The sequence below is a fragment of the Typopeltis vanoorti genome, chromosome 6 (assembly GCF_054136105.1).
Source record: "Typopeltis vanoorti isolate ZY-2024b chromosome 6, IOZ_Tvanoo_1.0, whole genome shotgun sequence".
Taxonomy (NCBI): Eukaryota; Metazoa; Arthropoda; class Arachnida; order Uropygi; family Thelyphonidae; genus Typopeltis; species Typopeltis vanoorti.
In genome coordinates this window covers 132,825,424-132,848,211 of record NC_143554.1, presented here as the reverse complement: position 1 = coordinate 132,848,211, position 22,788 = coordinate 132,825,424, and the positions used below count along the sequence as shown (strand labels likewise).

The following is a 22,788-nucleotide window of genomic DNA, read 5'->3' as shown; positions in this document are numbered from 1 at the left end:
CTAACTCATTCCTGGATGCTGACAATGTCAAGTTCTTTTCTAATATCCTTGTTTTTAATATGATATTGCCATTGATTCCATCTGTTCATGCCTATAATCTTTCTCAGGACTCTCATATCTGTGGTCTCTAGTCTTTGGTGAAGTGTTTTACTTCTGACCAAGCTCTCAGATCCATAAGTTAAAACTGGTTTGAACACTGTCTTGTACACAGCTAATTTAGTGTTCCGACTGATTTCTCTCTTATTCCATATGAATTTATTCAATTGACTTCCCACCATACCAGCTTTGCTGATTCTGTTGTCTATTTCTATATTTAATTTACCATCTTCAGTAAAAATCGTGCCTAAATAGCTGAAATGTTTTACTTGTTCCACAGGTTCTCCATTCACAACACAGTTGACATTTTCAATGATTCTGCCTATTTTCATTGTCTTTGTCTTTTTATTGCTGACCTTCATACGATATCTATTACAACAGCTATTCAATTGAGTCAGAGAATCTTGCACACTTGTAGCAGATTTATTTAGAAGTATAACATCATCCGCATAAAGCAAAGAGCTGACATTAACATCTCCAATTTTGATATCATGTTTAATACCACTTTCCTTCATAATGTGATCCATATAGATAATGAATAACAGAGGGGGATAATGTACATCCTTGTCTCACACCAGATTTAACATTAAACCATCTTCCTGTACTTCCTTCAATTCTAACTGCTGACTTACAACTCAAATAAAGACTAAGTATTGCTTGATATAATGCCCCATTGACACCATATAACTGAAGCATATTGAATAGCTTCTCTCTTGGCACATATGCCTTTTCCAGATCGACAATTCTTAAATACAGATCTTTGTTATATTCCCATGCTTTCTCGACTATTTGTCGTAAAGTGAAGATCTGATCCTGACAGCCTCTATTTGGCCTGAATCCAGCTTTCTTCGCCAAGCTTTTCTTCCACAATTCTTCTCAACCGTTTCTCAAGTATACTTGCATAGATCTTGCCAGGAACACTCAGTAGGGAAATACCTCTGTAATTCTCACATTCAGTTTTATTTCCCTTTTTATATATGGGTACTATGAGAGGTCTACTCCAATCATCGGGAATTCGTCCCTCTGTCCAGGCTTTCTGAACTATGCAGTGCAGTCACTGTAAAACTCTTATACCACCATACTTCAGCATTTCTGATTGAATATCATCTACTCCTGCTGCCTTTCCACATTTCAAGCCTTTGATGGCTTTTTCTACTTCTAGTATGGATATGTATTCCTGACTGCATGCCTGGTCAGTGTTTTTTACCACTGTGCTGTCATCACTGCTTGTTTCATTTAGCAGTTTTTCAAAGTAATTACTCCATACTTCAAGGATATCTTTTTTCTCCCGTTTTCATGTCACCTTTATCATATCTAATTCCTTTTGCAGCACTCTTTCCTCCATTCTTAAGCTTCTTCAACAACCTCCAGAATATTTTGCCACCTTCTTGATATTTATTTTCTATATTCTTGCCAAAATCCTCCCATGACTTTTGTTTGGCTAGTTTTACACACTGTTTAGCTTTCTTACATTTGTCTCGATATTCTCTAAGAGCACAAGCTGACTTATTTGACAGGAACTTTTGGTATGCTTTCTTCTTTTCCTTCACTGCCTCTTTAACTTCATGTGTCCACCAGGGAGTTCTGATTTTTTTATCCTTACAGATAACCTCACCACATGCCTCTCTGGCAGAATCAATCAATGTTTTCTTCAGAGTTTGCCACTGAATCTCCAAGGTTTGATTCCTGTTCTCAAACTCTTTCATTTTTTCTTCAATAATCTTTGTGTATTTTAGCCTACAGTTCACATCTGAGAGCTGCTCAACTTTTATTCGCTTTAAAACTTTCTTACATGTTATTCTTTTCAATATGAAATTCAATTTTATTCTGCTCAAGACTAAATAATGATCACTTCCAATTTCAAATCCTCTGTACACTCTGGTGTCCTGCACCAGGGAGAAAACATCACTATCAACAATAACATAGTCAGTGAGACTTTTCTTATTCCTAGCATCTTCTCTCCATGTGAATTTGTGCACATTTTTATGTTGGAACATGGTGTTAGTAATAACCAGTCCATGTCCTGAGCAGAAATCCAACAGGTATTTGCCATTATGATTAGCTTTGCTCTTTTCTCCAAATTTTCCCCAAATATTTTTGTATGTGTCACAATCATTTCCTACTCTGCTATTTAGATCCCCAGCAAGGACCAACTTTTCCTTTTTCATTGTGTCAGTTGCTTTTTCTAAAGCCTCAAAAAATTCCTCCACTTCTACCTTAGTAGAGCCTTCTGTGGGACCATAGGCACAAATAAGTCTCATTGTCCAGTTCCCCATTCTCATATTTGCCCACATTACTCTACTTGAGACTGACTGCCATTCAAGAAGATTAGCCTCGTATTTTGTGTTGAATACTATGGCTACTCCTTCTTTTCCTCGATTGTCATTGCCTGAATATAACATTTTGTATTTATTGCTCAGAAAGATCTCACCAGTTTTGGTCTTTTTTGTTTCAGTCACCCTATTATGTCGATCTGGTACTTATCTAATTCCTCAGCTAGCTCCATTTCTTTGCCATTCAGGCTTCTTATGTTGATAGTACCGATCTTTAACTCTGGTGATGTTGAGTTGGGGTTTATTTTCAGATTTGTTCCAGTAGCTGACTTTTCGCTGTTCGCCCTGGTTCCCTGGCGAAAACAACGGGGCCTTGTTTAACCGGACGACGCCCCAGCCAGCATGAAATTTTGTCATGTTGTACCATCATTCTATATTTTGGTTTAACCAATAAGAATACAATTTGGTCGGCTAAATCACAAATTGCCAGCCCATCCTCGTCCGTTCAGTATCCAAGTAGATACCCAACAGGGTGCAACACGAGAAGGTGAGGATTGGACATTAGGTCAGAAGCCCTGGTCGGTTCTCTGCATTCCTTTAAAGGCTATGTGGAGGTCTCCTCTCAGTTATACAGCTTTGACCCTTAAGCACCCCATAAATAATAATAATAAATAATAATAAATAATAACTATTATTAACATCAGACCTCCAAGGAGTCCATTGACTTGTCATCAAATGTACACACCCTGACACAAAAGGATCATCAAAATGCCTTAAATCCATTGAGTTTCCATGCTCACTGCGCTCTCAAACAATGCATTCTCACTAACTTATCTCCATTCAAAGAACCCTCCTTATATACAACTTCCAGAGGGATGGCCTCTTGTTCTACCCTTATCTCCCTCTATGAAAACCTTGTCCACATCAAATGGTAATAATCACCAACTTATGTACCTCAATGAAATCCCCTCTCATTTCTTCTTTTCACAAGACTCTGCAAATTACATTCCATGTTCATCCTGTCTTCATATCTTGCATTCTAGAGACCCTAGACTGATTTAGTGAATCCTCTATGAACTCTTTAAGATATCCTCATCCCTTTGAAAACCATGAGAACCACACTATATGGCTTGATCAGACTACATATGAGCTACTGTGTCTGATCAAGCCATGTTATTGTTATTATTATACCTTCCATGGAGTCAACAGATTCATCATGGGAGGTTCATACAACTGACAACATATTTATCATACAGAATCTTAAAATGCTTAACACCTTGCATTAACAACACATTCTGGTAATGCGTTGTTAATGCAAGGCAGTGACAATTCTCCATGTTTAAAAAAAATACTCCTCACACTTCTCTTCACCACACTTTTACATAACTTCCAAGGATGACCTCTAGTTCATCTCCTCTCATCTTCTACTCTTTTTGTAATCCTAATCCCCTCTGGATTAATCTGATAAAATCCTCTCACTAACTTAAATGTCTCTCTCTATCATATCACCTCACTTTCTCCTATTTACCAAACTCTGTAATCCACATCTCTTTTTCCTCTCTCCATAGTCAGCATTCCAAAGTCCTGACATTGCCTTAGTCACTCGCCTCTGGACCCTCTCCAATGTCTCCACATCACACTGTAAACCAAGTGACCAGATTTGAGCACAATAGTCCAAGTGTGGTCTGACCAGTGCTTTATACAGTGGCACAACCACTTCTTTATCCCAACATGTTAGAGTACTTCTTATCATAGCAGCATTATGATGTGCAGCCTTTGCAACACTAGAGGTATGCCCTCTAAACTTCAGTCTGCTGTCAACCATCACTCCCATATCTCTAATCTCATCCACTTCCTGCAGTACGGCACCATTGATATAGTACACAGCCTTATATTTCTGCACTCCAAAATGCAACACCTTGCACTTATTGATATTAAAACTACAACCCCACTCCTTTGTCCAAGTAAAAAGTCCATGCAAATCTTCCTGAAGAGAATTAATCAACAGTGCTACTTATAATTCTCCCCAAATTTTCATCATCAGCAAACAACTGAAGAGCCTCAGTCAGTCTACATGATATATCGTTTACAAAAAAAGTTAAGTAGTAGGAGCCCAAGAGCAGAGCCTTGGGACATGCCACTGGTTACCCTCCTTTTCTTTTTTTGAGACACTGTTCCATCATACACAACCTGGTATCAGAATCATAACAGCCAATCTCTTATTCATCTAACCAATGTACTTATTCCTATTCTCTGCAGCTGTAGAGAATAGGAATAGATAATTGCATCTATCAAACACTTTTGCAAAGTCCAAAAATATCACTGTATATGATTCTCCCTTATCTAACACACTTGATACTTTATCATAAAATGCAAGTAAATTGTTAAGACAAGACCTATCCTTTATAAATTAATACCAACCATCATAAAGAATGCTATGTCTATCAACCCAATCCTGTATTCTATTCCTTACCAATCTCTCCAAAACCTTGACCACAACTGCAGTTATACAAGGGAACTATAACCTCTTTGCTTCTGCATGTCAAGATCCATCTCATCAATGCCATAATTTGTTGTGATGTTCACAGTTTTAGCATTGTGACCATTGTTCCTTCTAAGCAGTACATGTGTACATGTGCATTGGTTAAAAAAGGGAGTGCACATGCCTAGTAACTGCCCACACCAATTTTTGCTTTCTCCATTTAGTTACTTTTAGCCTGCAGTTTGTTGGTTGACTGACACTGTGTCAGGTTGCAGAAGTATATTTGTTTGGAATTACTTAAACTGTCTAAACATTATGGTCACATGAAATTATGCAATGGTGATGGATTTTATAGCTATGCAGATTGAAGCAAATTAATTTAATGCTCACAATTTTATGAGAAATATTATATGAGCATTTGCAGTGCATTAAATTCTTAAAATGTCAATGTCGAAATTAAAGCAGAAAAGAACTACAAATTCATTTAAATTTGAGTGACTGGACAAATATGTTTAAATGGTAACACCAACATCAAAGAACAACATGAGAGTTGCACTTAGTGAAATATTTAAATATGACAAGGATGATGGAGTTTATTCTTGTGTTGTTGAGACACTGAATCTTCAGGAAAATTTTCAGAAGGCGAAGTGCGAGATGATCTGTGGAAGCTTGATTTTTTGGAGTGTCACTTACTGAGTAAGTGAGGAGTGAATGCTGTACATTTCTTAGCTTTGCTACATTTGGACAATGTAGCAGTGCTAGGAAACAAAAAAAAACTATTGTTTAGGGGTGGGCTTGTCAACATGGTTCATGCAAGTCTTGCTTAAAGGGAAGAGAGGCTCATTAGTCTTGAATAAAAACAGTCTAACCCAGAACAAATAAAGATACTTATTGATGGCATTCTGTGTTAGTGATCAGAATGAATAGTTCTCTGCTTTCCAGCCAGCAAAAGTTGGTCAATTGGTAGAGCCTGTGCTACTAATGTCTCATGCAAAAAGTTAAGCAAGTTTGAGTGCAGTTAGTAGTTGGAAGGAGATCAATCGTTCGATGCTGTTGGTACACTCTCCCTCGATGAGTCTTTGGACTCCCTGGAGGTGTCACATAATAATAATAATAATAATTATTATTATTATTAGTAATGACGCATGGCTATAATTCCTGTCGACGCCGTGAGAGCTGAAGGATCTTCCTCAGCCATAGCCAAGTTAGCTGGTCTTGGGCATAGACAGCAGGGATTTTCCCCCCAGTTTATCTGGGGGTTTTCATCCTGCAAGCTGGCAAACCGGCCCTGAACACACAAGTTACAGTCATAAGACACCTCCAGGTATAACCAACCTATTCCATAGGATTTCTGTTCCGAATGCCTATTCGGTAAAAAATGTAGGTCTATGTGTGAGCATAAATTAGGATAGGATAGCTGGAGAAGCAAGAATTATTCTTTCTAGTTCCTGAATGTCGTAAATGCTATCACTCAAAATTATGACATAAAAATGAATTAGCAGCAGCTGCATTTTGCACTTTAGCCATTGATGAGTGTACTGATGGTATTTTGTGACATTTTCACCCCTAATCTAACTGCGCTTTGTTGTACATTGTGAAGACCTGATATCACTTAAGCGTGGAAAGAGATCTGGCTAATCAGGGACACTGAACATTGATGAGAATAATATACACAGTCTTCTGTCAATCTTCAACAGTAAAATTCATATTTATGAATTTAGGGACACAAAACACACATGTTGAAAAGATTATTTTACTAATTAATAATAAAATAACTTGACGTTTCGACCCCTGTATTGAGATCATCATCAGAAGGATACATGTGTATAGGAACCAAGCTGCATGCTGTTGCACTCTATAAAGGTAAATTAAATCTACGTTGTTAAATCATCTTTTTATTAGCCTGACCTCTAGTGATAAAAAAAATAAATAAATAAATAAATATAAACTACAATATACTCTGCTAAAATCCTCACGTACTAAGATTCTTCTGGAATTGTACAGTTCATATTGTTGTATTACGATTATTTTCTGGATTTGTACAGTTCAGGTTGCTATTGAATGTTCAGGGAAAAAAAAAACACTTCAAGTCTTGTATTGAGATTTTTCTTTGTGGTTGCTATGAAGGTTGCAGATGGGTCCTCCACATTCTTGGAATGGTTAGACCATTTTTATTCAGATTCAGATTATGTTTGAGCATGCTTCTTTGAATTTCTGCTCGAACCAGGTTTTGGTGCGGTGTATGGATCATCATGTTGGAGGCTTAATGGATTGTATACAGCACTCAGAAAGGATTAAAACATAATTTAATTCTTCCGATCACCATACCCTACATCCGTGGCACATCCAAAAAAATAGCCAAGATGTTAAAAAAGTACAACTTACACACAGTATTTAAGCCCCACTGCAAACTTGCTACCTTTATCCGCTCTACAAAAGATGAGCTCCCTCCTCTCTCAGTGCCTGGAGTCTATAAAGTACCCTGTTCCTGTAAACTGCCATAGTGTACTTTGGACAGACAGGCAGATCAGCTACTATCTGCCTGGAGGAACATAAGTCATACATCTGCAACCACAACTATGGTCAGTTAGGCCTAGCTGACCATGTCTTGGATACAACCCACATGATCTCATGGAAAAAAAACCACCATGTTCCACCACAGCAAATTTAAAAGAGAGAGACTATTCTTAGAATCAGCAGCAGCTCTCAGGAATCAACCAAATCTTAACAAATATGGTTGCATTAAGCTTTCTAAGATTTGGGAAATGCTTATCACCAGATGTCCCACTTTACATTCCAGGCCACCTACAACTGCCCTTAGAGGGTGCTCCACCTAGATAGGACTTTAGTGTCACCCATGTGGTTTGGCTTAGTATTGTTTGTTATTTGTATTTATGTTACATTAGTTTTTTGTAATCCCTAAAGATGTCTCATTGACTGAGATGAAATATATAAGAAGAATTAAATTCTGTTTTAATCCTTTCTGAGTGCTATATACAATCCATTAAGCCTCCAACATGATGTCCTCACAGCACTTAAGCCTCTACACATGGGCGGTGTAGGGACTTGGTACCTTTCCAATCAATTCTGTGGTATGTTTGGAGTGCATGGTCAGAAAGGCCGGTTTTTCCAAAATGGAGGTATTTAATGTGTCGTTTGTGTTCATTCTTTCTGATTGGGATGGTTCGCCCTGTTTCCCTATGTATGGTATGTTACATGTGCATTGTATTTTGTAAATCCCTGGGTGGGCTAGGTGTGGCAGAGGATCCTTGGAAGAACTGAGTAGGTGTCTTAATTTTGTTGGGGGGTTTAAAGGTGGTTTTGATGTTGTATTTGTGTAGTGTTCTGTCTTAGTCCAGAAATTTGGGATATTTTGGACAAGATCACAGATGACTCGGCCATGAACCTATTACTCAAAAACAAAGAACATTAAAACTACAGGAAAGCACAAGACAATTACAACGCCATAACGAAAGGAGCAGCCAATCATCCACAAATGAAGTTAGGAACAACCATCGGACCACTGTCAGGTTATCAACCAATCAGATTACAATCTCACCCAAGGTGAACTCATGCTGTTGGAGAAAGGGTTAAACTACACCAGTACGCCAAGGTCAGTAAATAAACTTGATATAATTTATCATATTGAGAGAGGTTTAAGATCCCTCCCTGCCAATTTAGCTGACAAAAGATGGATGGAAACTGTTTACTAAATTCAAACAAAAAATTAAGCAGCAACCTAAACAAAGTGGAAAAATGCCCTCAAATCCCTAAAAAAAAATAACCATGACATTATTATCACAAAAGCAGATAAAGGGAATGCCACTGTTGTTTCAAATTGGACAACCTACATAGAAAAAATGAACCATTTGATATCGGACCACAAACCTACCAAATGGTAAATTACAACCCCATGCAACGCAACAAAAAGAAAACAACTGAATTACTTAAATCAGTTAACACGTGGCCGGAAGAAACAATTAAAAAATTAATACCTCAGTATGCCCGTGTGCCCAGAATTTATGGCCTGCCAAAAGTACACAAAATAGAACACACCATTACATCTAATTGTGGAAGGAATCAACAGCCCGAATTACCACTTAGCCAAAAAATTAGCGGCCACACTCAAGGAATTGGTAGGTCATTCCCCTTCTTACATAAAAAAAATACACAACATTTCATAAACAAAATTAAAAGCATTACACTCAACGACCAAGATCTATTAGTCAGCTTTGACAAAACTTCCCTTTTCACCAATGTCCCAATCAATGATACTATCTTGCTCTTACAGAACATATTCTCACATGATATCACGGCCCTCTTTGCCCACATACTCCGCTCCAGGTATTTCATGTGGCAAAACAATTTTTACCTTCAAAAAGAGGCTACAGCCATGGGCTCACCACTCCCCCCCCAATAGCGAACTTTTATATGGAAGACTTTGAGCAACGAGCTCTAGAGTCGGCATGCATAAAGCCCAAAATTTGGCTCAGATACTTTGACGATATTTTCACCATTTGGCCCCACGGCCGCGAAGCACTAAATACATTCCTTAGCCACCTGAACAAACAACACAAACGCATCCGCCTCACCATTGAAATAGAAAAAAACAACTCTCTTCCGTTCCTAGACACACACGCACACGTCTTCCTTCAGGATGTCTCTCCTTCTCAGTCTATCGCAAACCTACACACACATGCCAGTACATACACAAAACTTCTTATCACCACCCAACACAAAAACTAGGGGTCATAAGCACCCTTAAACACAGAGCTCAAACTATTTGTTCAAATGAACAAGCTCTTAACCATGAATATGAGATCATCAAACATACCTTTATAAAAAATGGATACAGTATAAAAACCATTCACAAGATCCTCCACAGAGATACCACTAATAACAAAAAAGATTTCAAGAATGCCTATTGCCATACCATATGTTAGAGGCATTTCCAAAAAAATAGACAGAACACTACATAAATACAACATCAAATCCACCTTTAAACCCTCGACAAAATTAAGACACCTACTCAGTTCTTCCAAGGATCCTCTGCTACACCTAGCCCACCTAGGGATTTACAAAATACAATGTACATGTAACATACTATTCATTGGGGGAAACAGGGCGAACCATCCCAATCAGGAAGGATGAACACAAATGACACATTAAATACCTCCATTTTGGAAAAACCGGCCTTTCTGACTACGCACTTTCTGAACCAAACATACCACAGAATTGATTGGAAAGGTACCAAGTCCCTACACCCCACCAAAAACTGGTTCAAGCGGAAAATCAAAGAAGCGTGTGAAATGCTCAAACATAATCTGAATAAAAATGGTCTAACCATTCCAAGAATGTGGAGGACCCATCTGCAAGCTTCATAGCAACCACAAAGAAAAATCTCAATACAAGACTTGAAGTGTTTTTTTTTCCCTGAACATTCAATAGCAACCTGAACTGTACAAATGCAGAAAATAATCGTAATATAACAATATGAACTGTACAATTCCAGAAGAATCTTAGTACGTGAGGATTTTAGCAGAGTATATTGTAGTTTTTATTTATTTATTTATTTTTTTATCACTAGAGGTCAGGCTAATAAAAAGATGATTTAACAACATAGATTTAATTTACCTGTATAGAGTGCAACAGCATGCAGCTTGGTTCCTATACACATGTATCCTTCTGATGATGACCTTTTGTGTCCCTAAATTCATAAATATGAATGTTGATCACCGTGTAACCTTAAAAGAACGATTCAACAGTAAAAAAGTGTAGCTTTGCTGAAATATTGATTACTTCTGAATGTGAATCAATGCTTTTAAACCACCTAACAAAATACATTGGTTTTTCAGATATTTTGAATTTCAAGCCATTATGCACAACTACAATCCTCTTATTAGTTATTTTGAGCAAGAGAAAGAGACTGATCCTTTTTCTAATACTGCTTCAAAAAACCCAGCAATATCTGGTAACATTTGTAAGTTTTTTCAACTTGGTTAGACTATAATAAAATTAGTTTAATCCTTTATCCAAGTGTAAGCAAACAAAGTTTGCACCTGAAGTATCATCAGGACTGAGGCAACTTGTAGTAAAGGTGGACAAAGCTCTCATCACTCCTTGTCCTAGTATCTCCCATAATGCAAAGCACTCTTTGCAGACATCACTTTGTGGACATGTATGATGCTATGTATTAAGGGAAGAGCCACTACCCAGACCGATTTCAACCTTTATTGAGGTCTCGTCAGTGGAACGAGACCTCAATAAAGGTTGAGGTCTCATCAGTGGGAACCAGACCCAGAAGTGGTGATACTAAGGCAGAAGTAATGAGAAGTCATATTTACCTATACAAGTTGCCAAAAGGTGTACCACCTTATTATTAAATTATTCTGGATTTAGAGAAAGATGTTGGAAGTTTTTTCCCACTTGGTTAGACTATAATAAATTTAGTTGAATCCTTTGTCCAAGTGTAAGCAAACAAAGTTTGCACCTGAAGTATCTTCAGGACTGAGGCAACTTGTGGTAAAGGTGGACCAAGCTCTCATCACTCCTTGTCCCAGTATCTCCCATAATGCAAAGCACATCTCCTTGTGGACATGTATAATGCTAATACCAGCAAGAAAATCCTACTTATGAAAAAGATTTTCTTGCTGGTAATAATGTAACTATGTTTTTTTGACATTTTAAGTTTTAGTTGTCTTCACCCCCCCCCCCCTTTGGAGGATGTTGAGGAGATCAGTATTTAAGTCGCTGGCTACAGAATATCCTTGAGACTTATCATTCGAGTAGTACAGGGTTTCTTGAATGGAGAAGAGGAATGAAGAGTATTCTCATTGGCAGAACTTGAATAGGATATGAAGTTAGAGAGAGACAGAGAGAAGGTCATTAATTGTAATTTTTTCTTTTAGTGTTACACGGTGATCCGCATTCATTTAAAAATTTTAAGGAATTTACAACCGTGTTGAAAAAAACTTTTTATTATCCAGACGTTTCGATCTTCATATCAAGATCATCATCTGGAGCATACATAAATATACAAGACAAGCTGAGTTACATTATTAACTGTAAGCTAGAGAAACAATGATTTCATCACTTGTTATTCTATTGGCATGACCTCTAGTGAAAAACAAAGAAACAAAAAAAAATTTATAAATTACATCAAGCTAAATTCTATTTACGATGACAGGATTAAGCATTCTTTCTTACAGATGGTTTTCTTTCAGATACAATGATGTCCTATTTTTATTATTACAATTGTTATTTAAGATACTGGATTTTTTACAGTCCTGTATATAGTTGTTTTTAGTAAGGAAGGTTCTGTGGGTCAAATATATGCCTTCCATATGTTTGGGATTTTTAGACCATCATTATTGTTCAGATTGGGGTGGTTGATAATGATCTCACAGGCTTCCTTAAATTTCAGTTCATACCATGTTTTAGCGTGATGTAGACTGCTAGTGCTTTTCCAGTAAATTCTGTGTAAGGTATTCAGGGCACAATTCGAAAGGCCAGCTTCACCATAATTATTATATTAATGTGTCATCTATGTTCTTTTTGTCTGATAGCAATTATGCGTCCTGTTTCTCCTATATACGGTATGTTGCAAGTACAATAAATACGGTATACTCCAGGGTGGGCTAGTGGAGGGAGTGGGTTTTGGATGAGTTGAGTAAGCTTTTTAATTTTGCAGGAGGTTTAAATGTGGCTTTGAGTTGTATTTTTGTAGTACTCTGTTTATTTTGTCTGATGTTCCTTTAATGTAGGGAATGGTTATAGTTTTACTGTAGTCTGGTTTGTCTTCGTTTTTTATTGAGGTTTTGTAGAGAAATTTGTTAATAGTGTTTTGGCTGTATCCGTTATTTTGGAAAGTCTATCAAGGTGATAATCTTGATATGAAGATCAAAACATCGGGATAATAAAAGTTTTTTTTAACACGGTTGTAAATTCCATAAAATTCATTAATTGTAAAGGAGGAAGGGTGTGGGTAAGAGTACAGAACCCTGGGGTACTCCAGCACTCATAGAGAAATGTTATGAGAGGAACCCCCCCCTCACCATGACATACAATGAACAACTGTTGAGGAAGCTGGCAATCTTTTTACATTTACAGAGTGTGGGAGGAGGCCATAAGATGGCAACTTGTTCAGAGACCTCGATGCTAGACATGATCGAATGTCTTTGAAATATTGAGAGTAACAACATGTGTTCCTCCATATCTTTCCATGGCCTGCATTTAAAAATTGGTGGGATTTTCAAGGAGGTCAGCTGGAGAATGAAAATGGTGGAATTCATACTGGTGATCACTAATTAATTGATGAGTCTTCAGGTAGTGAAGAAGCTGATTGTTGATGATCTTCTTCATCACTTCTGAAAGTATTGAGATGAGAGCAATGGGATGATAATTAGATGGCTAATTTTTGTCTTCCTCTTTGAACACTGAATGGATGTAGGTCTACATCCAGCCAGTAGAATATTATAGCTTATATAGGTGATACAGGATGAGTGTTAATTCAGGAGCACAAGTTTTGAGCACAGCCGAAAGAATACCATCTAGACCTGGTGCCTTATTAGTATCGAGATTATTCAGGGTTTTCCTGGTATCTTTCTGGGAGAGGGTCAGAGGAGGAATGCAATGGACATGCCTCCTCTTGGTCATCAAAGTTAGAGGAAAAAACTTCAGTGCCAGTACAGGAAACACTCTACAGTTGTAGTGCCATAGGGTACCATTAGGATGCAAGAGAGGTCGGAACAGGGAATGGCAGAATTTACACTCATGAGCAGTCGAATTAGAGATACCTGCCTAGTAGTGGGTAGCACCCCCTTTCACCTTGATGACGGTGGCGATGCGGCATACCATGGACACCACAAGGCACCGGAAGCATTGGGGAGCCAAACTGATCCATGACTGCTGCACAGTCTCCCACAATGCACGGAGATTTGTCAGAGCAGGGTCCAGGGCTCATATATCTCTCTCGACAGCATCCCAGATGTGTTCATAATAAATTTTGTTTAATCCTTTATCCAAGTGTATGCAAACAAAGTTTGCGCCTGAAAGTATCTTCAGGACTTGGGTAAAGTGGTACAACACCGGGCGACTCCTTGCAAAGGTGGAGCAAGCTACCAACACTCCTATGTCAGTATCTCCCATAATGCAAAACACATCTCCTTGTGGATATGTATAATGTTATGCATTAAGGGAAGGGCCACTACCCAGACTAGTTTCGACCTTTATTGAGGTCTCTTCAGTGGGAGCCAGGCCCGAGTGGAGATATCAAGGGAGAAGCATTAGCAAGGTCATCTCCTCCTATAGGAGCTGCTAAACGGTGTGCCACCTTTTTATTAAATTACTCTGGATTTAGAGAAAGATGTTGAAAGTTTATTTTTCACTTGGTCAGACTATAATAAATTTAGTTTAATCCTTTATCCAAGTGTGTGCAAACAAAGTTTGCGCCTGAAAGTATCTTCAGCACTTGGGTAAAGTGGTACAACACCGGGAGACTCCTTGCAAAGTTGGAGCAAGCTACCAACACTCCTATGTCAGTATCTCCCATAATGCAAAACACATCTCCTTGTGGATATGTATAATAATGTGGATAGGTAGTGGCCCTTCCCTTAATGCATAACATTATACATATCCACAAGGAGATGTGTTTTGCATTATGGGAGATACTGACATAGGAGTGTTGGTAGCTTGCTCCACTTTTGCAAGGAGTCGCCCGGTGTTGTACCACTTTACCCAAGTCCTGAAGATACTTTCAGGCGCAAACTTTGTTTGCACACCCTTGGATAAAGGATTAAACTAAATTTATTATAGTCTGACCAAGTGAAAAATAAACTCTCAACAGATGTGTTCAATAGGATTGAGGTCAGGGGACCTCGGGGGGCGGCCAGAAGAACAACCTCATGTCTGTGGAGTGTTTATTCACCCACTTGGCCACAATTCGGGCGGGTGGGCCGGTGCATTGTCTTGCTGTAGGTACCAGTCTCCTGCAGGGTGCTGTAGGGACAGAAATGGGTGCACATGATCTGATAGCAGGTCCCTGTATCGTTCGCCGGTGAGGGATGATGGTAGATGTACCAGGGGACCCATTTCGTCCCACGTAAACAGTCCCCATACGAGGATACCACCACCACCACCGGCCTGAACTGTACCCTGCTGGCACGAGGGATCCATCGCTTCATGTGCTTAGCGACACACTCATACCCTGCCATCGGCATGTACCATGACTCATCAGTCCAGGCGACCTTTTTCCATGCGTCAAGGATCCAATGGCGGTGTTCCTGTGCCTTGTGATGTGCGGTGAGCAGAGGTACCCTAGTTGGGTGGTGGCTTCTGTACCCCATAGCAAGGAGATGGTTCTGGATGGTGTGGCTGCTCACACGTCGTTGTTCAGCATTGAATTGGCGAGTGATCTGCAGCACTGTGGCCCGTCTATCCACTGTTACCATCCAAGCTAGCCGACGGCGTCCCCTGTCATCGACACATTGCACTCCACGGCAGTTTTCCCTGGTGGCTGTGGTTTTACCCGATTCCATGTACTCACGGTACACTCTTGACACAGTGGCTCGTGAAAAGCCCAGTGCCTGCACGACTTCGGAGATGGAGTCCCCATATGTCTGGCTCCGACTATCTGGCCACGATCAAATTTGCTGAGATCTCAAGTCTTCCCCCATTCTGTGCTCAACTATTGCTCAGATGGTCAGTACAGGGTCTGATGACATCCCCGTCACATGCCACGTGGCACTATTCCATTTGCCAGGGCGACCACAGCACCATTTCGCCAACACAGCAGGTATCTCTAATTCAACTACTCATGACTGTTCAACAGCCTTATCGAGGGACAGAAGGCTTGACTGCCAGATAAGGAGGAGGAAAATTTTATTGCATTTCATTCTTATGAAGTATGCTTTGAATTTTTGATAACTTTTCTGTTTCAGGCTTGTGAACATATGCTGCATTTTTATCATGGACTGCAGAGGCACATTTTTTTGAGAACTAGGACTTTGATATGGGTCAGGAGTGTACAGTAGAGTTAGAGATGAAATCTCTCATTCCTGTGATCATTATTTCAGTTATTAGTTCAATGTAGATGTTTGGATCAAAAGAGTGAAAGCAGTAATCTGACTATGGAAAAGAGGCAAAAAATTATGGAGGTCATCCCAGTTGGCACAATTGTAGTGCCATTGGGATTAGTTGAGAGGAGGATGAACTATAGAGAAGGAGACTGGAATAAGATTGTGGTCAGAGTTGCCAAGGGGAGAGCAGACATCCATAGTGTATTTTTAGAGAGAATTAGTTAAGAAAAAGGTCCAGTGTTAGAATAGTGATGAGGATTGTCTAGTATTCTGGTTGGTAGGTTAATTATTGCGATATATCATGACTGATGGTGAATGATTCAGCTTCCCTTTTGGCTTGATCTGTGAAATTGGTAAACTCTGGAGTAGGGGAGCCAGTTTGTGCTATAGATATTTAAGGCCCAAGGAAAACAATCTCACATTAGGATAACTAGTTTGTATGAAATCAATTTTTAATGATAACTAGTCAAAAGAGTGACAACATGGTTGTCAGAGTTAGGGGAGTGGTAACGTCAACAAATGAAGATATATAGTAGAGGTTCCCAAACTTTTTGAACTTTGTTAAAAAAAAGTTTGGACATTAAAATAATGTTCAGATGAAACAAAAATAATTCTTTATCCTAAACAATTATAAAATAATTATATAATTGTGTAAATAATTATATAAAACCATGTTATTTGCTTGAAACTAGTATTTTTGGAAAGATGGATTTATTGTAACAACGTACAACTAAAAGGTTCTTCACACCTCCCCAAGGGGGTGGGTACACTCACAGTTTGGTAAACTCTGGTATATAGTGTGGTAAGGAAATCTTGAGCCAGAGCAAATCAAAATGCAGGATTCCAGGTTGGATGGTCTTTAAAGACTGGTCACAGGGTGCCATTTGGGGTTCTGTTAGCAAGGCATGAAGGCCATCCCACTATGCCCAGCTATATGCTAGCGGGCGAAGACAGAAGAGGAGATTGGCACCATCTGTCTTAATTTATTGCCCATTAGACATTCATGGCAAAGAACTTAACACAGCACACCATGCCGGCTCGGACGTTGCCTGGTTCAACAAGGTCCGCATTGCCATTTGGTGGTAGCCCCAGGGGTGGCAATGAGAAGTTAGTGACTGGTGCTAGCATCACCACTATCACTCACTGACAAAAATAATGGAAAAACTGCATCCAGATCCAGATTCTGCAACCATTTAATGAACGGAACTTGGAATATTAGGACTCTACTGCAATCAGGTCAACTCAAATTACTACAGCACAAACTAAAAAGATATGAATGGACTGTTAGGGGACTTTGTGAAATTCGATGGCCCAAAACAGAAGAGCTAATAACAGATGAAGGACATTTGCTTCTTTACTCTGGATGTGACTGCAGCGGAAAAGAAGGTGTCTGGTTTTTGATACACAAATCATCATGAAATTCTGTCATGGAATTCAATCCTATCAATAGCAAAATTGCTCTAGTCCGCCTAAGAGGAAAACCACTCAATATCACCATCATATAGGTCTATGCCCCAACCACAGGCCACGAGGACTCTGAAGTAGAGGACTTTTATGGTTAACTTAATGCAACAATCACTGGAGCAAAGAGAAAAGACCTTTTGATCGTACAGGGTGATTGGAATGCCAAAATTGGAACAGACATTGGCAAGGATTATCTCCCATTTGTCGGACCATATGGCTTTGGGAAACAAACGAAAGAGGGGTTTTGAATTGATCAATTTTACCTCACAAAATGAACTCACCATTACTAACACTATTTCTCCATAAACCTTCCAGAAGATGGATATGGACTTCCCCTGATGGTAAAACACACAACCAAATTGACTTTATCCTTATAAGCACAAGATTTAAAAACTCCATCAACCTCACAAGAACCAGATCATTTCCTGGAGCCGACATTGGCAGCGAACACAACATGATCATCACAACTGTGAATATGAAAATGAGGAAAAGATTACCTACAAAATCAACTCGTAAAAGATATAATATCGAAAAATTAAAAGATCCCCAAATAAATATACTATATAAATACAAATTAAAACAAATTTTTGACACAAGCTTCAAGAAATATAATAGTATCGAATCTAAAACCAAATGCTTCTCACAAAAGATAACTGAGGAAGCTGAAGAAATCCTTGGGTACAAAAGGAAGATAAATAAACCATGAATAACCAAAAAATATTTTGGACCTATGTGACAAAAGAAGATATTTGAAATCTCATATTAATAGCAGTGATAATAGAGAACAGTATAAAAATATTACTAAGATTATTAAAAAAGAAATCAAACACGCTAGAAACTTATGGATATTGGATGAATGCAAAAATATAGAAGAGGACTTAAATAAAAATAATTCTAAAAGTGCTTTTCAAATTATCAATAGTTAACCAAACCTTTTACTACAACTAATTGGAGCATAGAAGATGAAGACGGAACTCCTATCACAGATAACTAGAAAATACTTGATAGATGGAAATGTTATGCAACCAAGCTTTTTCAAAAGGACCCTCAACTGACTGATGATATTTTGGACGGAATTTTGCTAGGAGGTTCGGAGGAAGGAGATTACCTGATATTAAAAGAAGTCATTGCAGCCCTCAAAAATAGGAAAATCACCTGAAATTGATGGTGTCACAATGGAACTGATACGAGAAGGAGGTGACACCATCACAGACACCTTGCTAAATTTATTCCAGGACGTATGGAACACAGACTTGGCCTTCTGATTGGCGAACTTCTGTCCTTGTTTCTATTCCTAAAAAGGGAAACAGCAATAAATGTAGTAACTATAGAACAATAAGCCTTATTAGCCATCCAAGCAAAATCCTGTTAAAAATACTATTGTCAAGAATCGAAAAGAAACTAGAAAGCAGATTATCAGATCAAGCAGGTTTCTGGAATCCAGAAGCACAATCAACCATATCTTTACAATGCACATACAATACACATTTACAATACTAGGCGAAAAATACATAGAACATAACAAAATAATCTGTCACAACTTTTTAGACCTTCAAAAAGCTTTTGACTCAATATGGCACGAGGCATTATGGAAGATTCTAGAACATTATGGTATTGACAACAAAATCATTAGGATTATTAAATCTCTTTATTCTTCATCTGATATGAGAATTGAAATTAAAAATTATAGCAGTGAATCATTCCGGGCAGAACAGGGGGGGGGGGGTAAGACAGAGATGCATCTTGTCCCCTCTTTTTAATTGTTTTCTGGAATATGTCATAGATGAAGCTCTTTATGAATATGACACTGGAATAGCAGTTGGCAGACTAAGAATAAATAACCTACGTTTTGCAGATGATATCGTTCTTCTGGCAGAAAGTGAAGAATATTTACAAGAGATAACCAGCCGCGTTTTTGGAACATTAAAAAAATATGGATTATACATAAACCTACAAAAAACAAAAACAATGATAACCTCAAAATCAGACATTAAATTCTTAAAGATACAAATTGGCAATAAACAAATTGAGAATGTAAACAAGTTCACTTATCTAGGAAGCACGTTGAGTCAAGATGGTCATTCAAAAACTGACATTAAATGCCGAATTGCTAAGGCAACTGTGGCCCTACAAAAATTAAAACCATTGTGGGGAGATAACATAATAGCAATCACAACCAGACTAAGACTAATTGACACCTTGGTGAATTCTGTCCTCTTGTATGGTTGTGAGGTCTGGACTTTATTGAAGGAAGATGAGAGGAGACTCCTGTCTTTTGAAATGAAAACTTGCAGAAGACTTTTGAGAATCCCCTATACCGCTAACGAAACCAATGAAAATGTCCAAAAACTGATTGATTCAATAGACGGGAGAAAAAGGGAAAATATTCTGACAGTCATCAGAAGAAGACAGATGAAATAGTTCAGACATGTGGAGAGAGCTAATGGCATTCCAAAGCAAGCACTAGAAGGAATCGTTCTGGGACCAAGGGTTAGAGGCCAACCTCGATTAAAATGGACTGATAACATCAAAAAATGGACAAATTCCTCCCTTTCTCAACTGACATCACGAACAAGAGACCGAGATGACTGGAGGAGGCTAACTAAGACTATCACCTACCAGCCATGAATGATCCAATGGTCCATTTAGGACTTTGGGAGAAGAAGAATGTACCATATTTAAACCATATGTCAAATTGGCAAATCTCATCTGTTCACTTAAGGACAAACTCTCTTCTTTATCACATCCAGGAATTTATAAAGTGTCCCTTGTCCTTGTGACCCGGTTTACTATGGATAGACAGGAAGAACTGTTGACATCTGCCTCAGTTAACATAAAAAAATACATCCAGCACTATTGTCATGGCAATTCAGATCTTGCCAACCATTTCTTGGATACTCCTTCACACAGGATCAAATGGAAGAAAACAAAACTACTACTACACAGAAGTCATAAGTCAGAGAGATTGTTTTTGGAATCGACAGCAGCTTCGAAACATACTCCAAAGCTCAACAAATATGGCTATATAAATTTACCAAAAATCTGGGAGACAGTCATTTTAAGATATAATTAATACTTGTTTTCTCTCTTTTTTTCCAACATAAATGGTGCCTAATTAGGACTTTAGTTCCTTGTGTTGTCCATTACAATTTTTTTTTTTAAATTAGTCCCACTGTTACACCAAATTGTTATTGTTTTATGTACTGTGACAAACTGTTCTTGTGCCCTTAAGATGCTGGATATAATTCCAGAAAAATATCAGCTAATAATTTAATAAATATTTAATTATTTTCTTATCATTCTGTGTTGTAATCAATACTGTGATAATAAATTTATTAATATTAAATAATGCAATTTCTACACTCAGTTTTCTATCATATCTGTATTTAAATATTTTCTTATCATTCTGTGTTGTAATCAATACTGTGATAATAAATTTATTAATATTAAATAATGCAATTTCTACACTCAGTTTTCTATCATATCTGTATTTAAACACCATTTTTGCACAGTTGAGTATTTTTTTTTTTTTTGATTTCAGGTAATAAAACCACCAGCTGTTGAAGAATTACCATTATTGCCTGAGCCAGAAGCCACAATACTTCAGAACCATTTAAAGCAGGTAATGTTTATACTTTTGCCAATATTTTTGTACATAAAGTGCTATATAATCTGTGGAATAAATCACTTACACACAATAATTTTATTTTAAATAATAAATTAAATTTTTATTCAGTAAAGTTAAGTTTATTTAACATTTTGCCAGATTTAAGTTACCATTTCAAGGCACCAAAAACTGGACATCATACACACTCATCCAAGATATGTAACGAAATGACATACGTAGAGTTGTTCTTAGGTGGTCAGACAGCCTTGTATTTAGTCTGAATATTTATTACAGCTAACCACTGAATCCTGTTCGGATGAGGATAACTTTTTCTAGAAGCTGCGCAATTATTCTTATTCCAAAATCTTAATTGCCACTAAGTAGAAAGTTGTTCAGATTTATGCAGTAGCATGAATTTCTTTAATTTAATGCAGTTTTAAGTTTAATTGCATGTTCAGTTGTTGTTTTTTTTAATATATTGATTCTGGATATGTCATCGGTGTTTCTCTTTTTTCTCACACGAGTAGTCTCTTCATATGAAATATTTGGATCTGCTGATATAAAATGCTATGAACTTTTAGAAAATAACCAGTCTTGTCAATCTTTAATCTTTCTAAAGTGGGATTGAGATTTATAATTAATGGTATGAATAAAGTCCTCACACTGCTAAGTTTTAGCAATTGTCACTTTTTCATTAGTACCTTTTTATAAAGTAAAGAGAAGGTATTAAATGTGCTATAATTATATAAGCAAAGTGGATATTAGATCCAGCATTATTTCAAAGCCAAATATAGAAACTATAAACATTTTGTAAGGTAAAAAGTTTCAACATTTGGCTTTGAAATAATGGTGATTTTGCATCACCAAAATGAAGCCTTTTGGCTCTTTATTTTAGTAAGTGTTCTAATTAGTTGTTTTAAGCAATTTGGCATGAATTTCAACCATTTTATTCAATGAAGCCAAAGTTACTGCAGAGATCTTCATTTAAATCAGATTATTTCTAGAACAACAAAGATACTCTTAGTCCGCGCGGTTAGCCTAGTGGCTATGTGCTTCGCAACCATATGCCTGGGGAAGGAGTGTCCTAGGTTCGATTCCCATCGGTGACGTGAGGAGCTGAAGGATCTTCCTCAGCCATAGCCAAGTTAGCCATTCTTGGGTGTGGACAGCAGGGTTTTTTCCTCAGTTTATTCTGGGGTTTTTCATCCTGCAAAGCAGGCAAACTGGCCTTGAGAACTTAACACTACAGGCCATAGGATATATAGGGCTTGACCACCTTATCCTGTAAACGGATTGAGGTCCGATGATCAATGGACCCTCGACACTGCAAGGTAAAAGGTAAAAGAGGGTATAAAGAAGATGAGATGATGAGATGAGATGACAAAGATACTCTGAAGGGTGCTAGAGTGCCACAAAGTTGCTGTTGAAAAGATAAATTTTATTTTTGTGGTAAAGTTACAATTTGGATTCTGTTTTGGTGTAGTTTTGTTTTCTTTCATAGCTTAGCATAAAAAAGTGATTGTGGAGATTTGTGTTTGAAACAGATGTTTATTTTTACTATTTTTGAAGTTTGTGGTGAACCATGACAAACTAATTCTGCTCTGCATGAAAATCAAATGTAATTAACAGCATGGGCTTTTCAAGAATGGTTTGTTGTTGAATGCAACATGTATATGTGGCAGAATGTGGAGAGTGTGTCTGGGGAGAGACTGAATGGGATATGTTGAAAGTGTGATATTCTGTTGGACTACAAGTTATTGGTAAATGTACAACTGGCTGATGGAATGAGAG

General features: G+C 37.8%; 1 protein-coding gene across 7 annotated transcripts in view; it reads left to right on the top strand.

The window, feature by feature from the left end:
- The window catches only part of Rab3-GEF (Rab3 GDP-GTP exchange factor), a 1,186,669-nt gene that overhangs the window by 238,626 nt on the left and 925,255 nt on the right, over window positions 1–22,788 (top strand). For all 7 annotated transcript variants that reach the window (XM_090394443.1, XM_090394448.1, XM_090394444.1 and 4 more), the window contains exon 7: window positions 20,932–21,012. In XM_090394443.1, coding sequence (XP_090250569.1) covers window positions 20,932–21,012 — 81 coding nt within the window. The remainder of the gene's footprint in view (window positions 1–20,931; window positions 21,013–22,788) is intronic.